The sequence below is a fragment of the Salvia splendens genome, unplaced genomic scaffold, assembly GCF_004379255.2.
Source record: "Salvia splendens isolate huo1 unplaced genomic scaffold, SspV2 ctg593, whole genome shotgun sequence".
Lineage (NCBI taxonomy): Eukaryota > Viridiplantae > Streptophyta > Magnoliopsida > Lamiales > Lamiaceae > Salvia > Salvia splendens.
In genome coordinates this window covers 15,648-22,280 of record NW_024599254.1, presented here as the reverse complement: position 1 = coordinate 22,280, position 6,633 = coordinate 15,648, and the positions used below count along the sequence as shown (strand labels likewise).

General features: G+C 38.4%; 1 protein-coding gene across 1 annotated transcript; it reads right to left on the bottom strand.

The window, feature by feature from the left end:
- Nucleotides 1-3,329: 3,329 nt before the first annotated feature.
- Nucleotides 3,330-4,021, bottom strand: LOC121790707. Its single transcript, XM_042188849.1, has one exon. The coding sequence runs from the start codon at nucleotides 3,898-3,900 to the stop codon at nucleotides 3,535-3,537; it is 366 nt and encodes a 121-aa protein (XP_042044783.1). The 5' UTR covers nucleotides 3,901-4,021; the 3' UTR covers nucleotides 3,330-3,534.
- Nucleotides 4,022-6,633: the final 2,612 nt, after the last annotated feature.

Genomic DNA, 6,633 nt, shown 5'->3' with positions numbered 1-6,633 from the left:
TTTCGGATGGGGGAGTGACGCACAAGGGTTATGCGTCGTTATTATTGAACGACGCACAACCCTTATGCGTCGTTGGTTAACGACGCATAATCGTTATGCGTCGTTTAAAGACGCATAAGTATTATGCGTCTTACCCTAATGACGCATAACCTTATGCGTCACACTGGTAAGCATTCCCGCCTATCACCCGGGTGACCCGGGTTCGATCCCCGGCAACGGCGCATTTTTACTATTATTATTACTATTGCAGCAAGGACTTTTGGAAATTATTTATAATAAGCATTATTTTATTTTCTTATAACATAAAGACTTGGATTATGTAATTAATAGTATATAATATTATGCCCATGTATTCTATATAAGCGTAATCTATAAGTGAATAAAGTTTTGATTTTTATATTATTATACAATTAACGGCATAAACAATAGTAATTTTTAAGATATTCGAAAATAAACTTAATATATAAAATAAAATAAACAGCGGTCATAGATAATAGAAGTATAAATTAATTTGTCAATGTACATGTATTCGTTTTGGGGACCAATTAGATTGGGCATTTATTCTTAACTTCTTTAATTAAGTCTTTATAAGAGTAATATCTATTTGCCAAAAACAAATGTTTAGAATAACTCATTTTTATCAAATACTTATCACTTAAAAAATGCACCGTTGCCGGGGATCGAACCCGGGTCACCCGCACGACAGGCGGGAATGCTTACCAGTGTGACGCATAAGGGTTATGCGTCATTAGGGTAAGACGCATAATGCTTATGCGTCTTTAAACGACGCATAACGATTATGCGTCGTTAACCAACGACGCATAAGGGTTGTGCGTCGTTCAATAATAACGACGCATAACCCTTGTGCGTCACTCCCCCATCCGGAATAAATCTAATCTCCTTCATTAAAATGGAATTCCATTAGTTCTCTATAACAAAAATAGAATTGTTCCGTCTGCAGTGTGTTATGTGATGTGGTCCTGCGCATATCAGCGAAGCGTTGGATCAAATATTCATTGCTCCGTGGTACGCCCATCTGTACTTGCACTTCTGTTGTGTGGACAGCCCGATCCGGCCAGCCGCATCACGCCGGAGGGTGAAGCACCGGTAACGCTCCGCCAAATTCGTCGCTATATAGTTGAACAGCCGCTGCGACATCCTGAATCTCCGGCGGAATATCTCGGGTGGATAACGGGAGTTATCCTCGAAGTAATCATCCATTAAACGTTGGTGAGCACCGACGTGATCTCGTGGGATTGTCCGCCGATGAGTAATGGTGCGAGGGATCGGATCCTCCGCATCCACCGCCTGCTCCGCCAAACGGGCCGCTACCTCTTGGGCGGCCTGGTGTTGCACCTGTTGAATCAGAGCATTCCAGTTGTCTCTCCACAAATTGTTCATTTCCGACCCCAAATTGTAGTGAGAGAAATTTGTATAGATGTTGTGTTTGAATGGTGTGAAAATAATGAATGGAGTGGGGTGTATTTATAGGTGAATTGAAGTGTAAAAAAAAATTAAATTCGCATGCAACCGCCGCGGCTTTATCTTCGTGCCACTATAGGCGCCGCGCCTATAGGCGCGGCTATAGCCCCCACGCCGCGTCCTCGCCCCGCACCCGGCGATTCCGCGTCCGCCGCCCCTCCCCCCACCCGCCGCGTCCACCCCCGCGGCGGACACCCTTCCCACTATAAGCTGCCCCGCTTCCGCCCCGCTCGCGGCTGTAGCCGCGTCCACATTATAGTGGACGCTCTAATAAATATTACTGGTTTGATATATTAGAGCATCCGCAATGGGCGGACGATGGCACGCCCGATGGCGCGCATCGTCCGCGCCATGCATCGTCCGCACCCATTGTGGGTGCGTGCCATAGGGCGCGGACGATAGTCGCGCCCTATACTTCGGTCGCGGAGGATAGCGCGGACGATGGCCATCGTCCGCGCCATCGTCCGTCCCATTACGGCTGTCGCGGATGATGGTCATCGTCCGCGCCATCGTCCGCCCCATTGTGGAGGTCGCGGACGATCGACTCGGACGATGGCACGCGATTTTGATTTTCTATTTAAATCTCGTTTCTCATTCAGTTGTGCATACGAACATATCGACTATCTCTTTACATATTCTCTCTCTACATCCACCAAAATGAATCTCGGCGACGACATCAATAGTTCTAGTTCGTCTGAATCCGGTGGTTCGCTTGACGAAGCATTAGATGCAGCCGTTGAAGAGGCCATGGCGGCATGCTATGCGCAAATGCAGCGCGAGAAGGAGGCGGCGGCCGCGGCGGCTGAGCAAGTCCATTGGCCTATTCGACATAGGTCGTATGTCCGACGCGACCACCAGGAAGCTCACAGACGTCTAGTTGAAGACTATTTTGCCGATCAACCGCGATGGGGCCCGACTGTTTTCCGCCGCCGGTTTAGAATGTCGAGGTACCTTTTTCTCAGCATTGTTCGTACATTGTCTTCAAGTGATGAATACTTCACGTTTCGAGAGGACGGCATCGGGAAACCCGGCCTTACACCATTGCAAAAGTGCACGACTGCTATTCGTCAGTTGGCATACGGCACCACGGCGGACCTTTTTGACGAGTACCTCCACTGTGGGGAGACTACAGGCCGCGAGTGTCTGAAGAGCTTTTGTAAATATTAAAAAAAATGATGACGTGGCGCGCTATAGGGCGCGCCTTAGGGCGCACCACTGCAGGTGGGGAGGTAGGAGGATAAAACTGCTGACGTGGCGCGCCATAGGGCGCGCCTTAGGGCGCCCCATTGCTAATGCCCTTATGCCAATATTTAATTTCAATTAACGCTATATAAAATAAATCTTGACTTATAAATCTCAATCTTCCAAAAATCATTAAGTAGTCCCATATAATTGATCATTTTTTTTTGACAAAATCCAACACAAACACACTTAATCCTTTTTACCTATTCTCTCATTATTTATATATTTAGTTCTCATTTCTATTTCACTTTGAATTCACTTAACTATTAAATATTTAATTCTGAATTCTATGCCAAATAAATTATCTCAATACTAATGTGAAAGGAATATAAAATTGATCAATTTAATTATAGAGCAATTGAATAAATATAGTAAAAAATTAAATTATAAAATAAAATATTAATTATTCTAATATAGCCTAGCTGTGGGTTGCAGAAAACGACAAATTTATACAGGAAAAATGAGATCTATTGTTGAATAAAAAATGGCGTAATGCCCCACCCACTCCCATTCATAGCCTAACAGAAGCCTAATCTAACACGCACACCCAATAATCACAATTCATAATTTCACATTTTAATAACATAGTAATTAAAATAACTATATTAAAAAAACCCTTTCTTCTTTATCTTTTCTAATTCAATCGCTTCTTTTTTTGCAAAACATTTTTCCTCTTCCATTTTCTTACAACAAACGGAGTCACACAATTTCTTGGAAATTCCGACAATCACTATAATATATTAACATCTAATTTCTGAAACAATCCGTTGAAACAATTCCTAAATAATCGAATTTAATTCAAAATTCCCATCACGTTTCGAGAAAGCCGGTGAGGCGGAGAACGGAGTTACGGACTTGGCTCAAATCCCGTCCCTTGAGAGTCCTCCCGTTTCCCGTGCAAACGGAGAAAGCCATCACTTTTCCGGCCACGCGCCGCCCCACGATGACGTGCGGAGGCACCATCTCTCCGCCGCCGCAATCAGCTTCCAAATCGGGATCGGAGTACCGGAGCCACGACACTTTCTCCGGGATGCTCATCGGAACCGTCTTAATCATCTTCCTCTTCGCCTTCTCGCTCCTCGCGAAGAGCTCTCTCGAGCTCAGCTTGAAATCGGCGGCGGCGAATTCGTCGTTGGCGTTGAAGACGACCTCGGATTCCTCGAACTCTTCCGCCATTGTAGTAATCTGCACTCGGAATTGAGGAAGGAGAGGAAATTGTTTGTGAATTGAGATTGAAAATGGTGAGAATTTTGCAGGGAGGGATGAATGAAGATGAAGAGGTGGGAATGTTGGGAATTGGAGTGTATTTATAGGGAAAATGAATGATTGAGTATTGAATCATAGCAAGATCGATTTGATTGCTGGCGTCGCTGTGAAGAGGTTTGAGTGCGGTCCCGGCTTTCTCGATATTATTACTATTTCTTTTTTAAATGATTAAATTAATGGTCGATTTTTGCATAAATTCATAAACTTTATTAGTAGTAGTAAATTTTATACTCCATACATAATTATTAGGGTATAGTAAAGAAAGATATAGAGTGATAATGTAGAAAAGAGGAAGAGAGAATATGGAAAAAATAGAAAAGAAAAAGATTAAAAGAATAAGTAATAGTAATAAATTAGAAATAACTTTTTATTTTTAGTATAAGACTAATTTTAGTGGATGAGCGAAGATAAATAAAAATAAGACTTTATAAATGGATTCAGTACTTTTTGTATTGATCTCAAAATTTATCTACGAATTATAGAACTATTAACTTTTTATGATTTAGTCGTAAATCAAAATTACAACGTTGATATAAATTGATAACTTAACGTCAACTAAAACGACATCACATTATATGCATTGAAACAAAGTTGTATTGTACTAAACTAAATAATTTCATACGTTGAATTACTGTTTATATTAAGAAAGAATCAGATATACGAGAGAAAACGAGATAGTTTGACGCACGTAAATCCATAAGGTGATGTCAGTGCGAGAATCTTCATAAGGTGCGAAATTAGAAAAAATCTATAGTTTTAAAATTTGCATGTAGTTTTAAACCCGATATGCAAATCTCGAATTTGGATAAATTTTTTAAATTGATAAAGTAATATCCTAAATTAGTTGCCTTTTTTGTTAAGTTAAAAATCTCCAACAATTGGATTGTTTATCTTAACTTGAGGCTCACGGCTTTTTGCTGTCTTTATGACTAATTCTATTGTAGATAAGGAATTATTAAATTGGTAGTAAATACAATTAATTTTGCGTAGTGTATTAATTGTTTTCTTTTTAAAGGAATTAATTGTCTTTCTTCTGTTTTATTCCTTGCGTATGCTGTACTCACATTGGTGTTAATACGTACGTATCAAGTTTTTTAGAGGGAATGTATCAAGGTATTCAAATTACCAAGTTAATTAAATTTTTATAACAGTTTTTACTTTAAAATTTTAATATTAATAATGAGAGATTGCGCGTCTAAAGTCAAATTTTGTAATTAATTCATATTATGAGTATATTTGTTTATCGTCAATTATCATTGATGCATACACACACTACACGCTCAAGTTTGAATGTTTATCTTCTTAATATTAATGTGTGCGTTTATTAAAAAATAAAATAAAATCCCAATAAAATGTTAACATTAGGTATAGATAGCTCTTCAGTTTTCTTTCTATATTTATGTTGAATATTGTACTTCTTCATTTGTCAGCGTCTTTTGTCGAATTCTTTATTTTTTTAAGACGAATTTTGGAGCAGTTAGATATTTTAAGCTTAGATATAATATTAATTAATTTTTTTTTCAATATAGATATATAGCTTGAAATGTTAAAATTTTAGTTTATTATCGACGACTTGTTCGTCCAATATAGAGTATTTAAAGTTATTTGATTCTACTTGTCACCAATTAATTTCAAGGTGAAACCTCATAAAGTTTTAACTCGTATGAGATGAATATCGCAAATACTTATGAATATTAAGTAATAAATGTAATGCTATAACAAGTTATTAAATTCAATTTCTAACCTAGTCTAGTAGTATTATTTTCTTAAGTATAAGATCCATCGCCTTCACTTCACTATATACAATGAGGTTATGATTGGTTGATGAGGGGCGTGTGGGGACCCTATGGACTTGAAAAAATGTTAATTTTGTGGATATGCTTTCGATGAATCATGTTAATATTTAGCCTTTGTGGAGTAATTTTGATTAGGTTAGGAAGGTAGAGAATTAGAGTACGTGTTGCAATCAATTCATCATTTTTACCTACTAAATAGGGTATGTGTCTCGTGCATGCACACGTGTGGTTGGGCCCCTTGAAAGCTCCGTTTTAGTTCCGTTTGCGTCTACGGTTTACCGTTGAAATTAACTAAAGTCAAATTTACAAAACTCCTACTATTTCGTTAGTCCAATTTTGCAGTAGTTTCACAATTCTTGGGTGTGTGTGGATGTAGATATTATAGATGAACAATAAGTGCTACAAGTCTAGAACATGTAGTACAAGAAATCATTGTTAGAATCGAGCTAATATGTGGCCTTTCGTAAGGCCAAGGCTTTTAGCTTTTTGGTTGACTGTAATCACCATATGTTATTAACGTAATCAAAAAATTAATATGACCATTTAATCCTTCTTTTCCAAATTAATATTGTAATTACTACTAACATATTTAAACACACAAATCTTGAAAAAAATTATTATCATTAATTCTTTTATTCAAAAAAAAAAAGGTAAGGAAAAAGAGAAAGAGAGAAGGAATCATTCCTTCGCCTCGCTTTTCTAGCGAATTATTTAATGATCATTATCTATAAATTAAATTTAATGTCACTGTTTTCCTGGATAATAACGTAGTTACGTAGAAAAGTCTTATACTAGTGGATATTTGCATTATAACGAATCCCCCAAGCAAACGACAAAATGTTTTACG

Excerpts from the sequence above, each read along its gene's own strand:
- LOC121790707 (XM_042188849.1), bottom strand. The coding sequence starts at position 3,900 with ATGGCGGAAGAGTTCGAGGAATCCGAGGTCGTCTTCAACGCCAACGAC.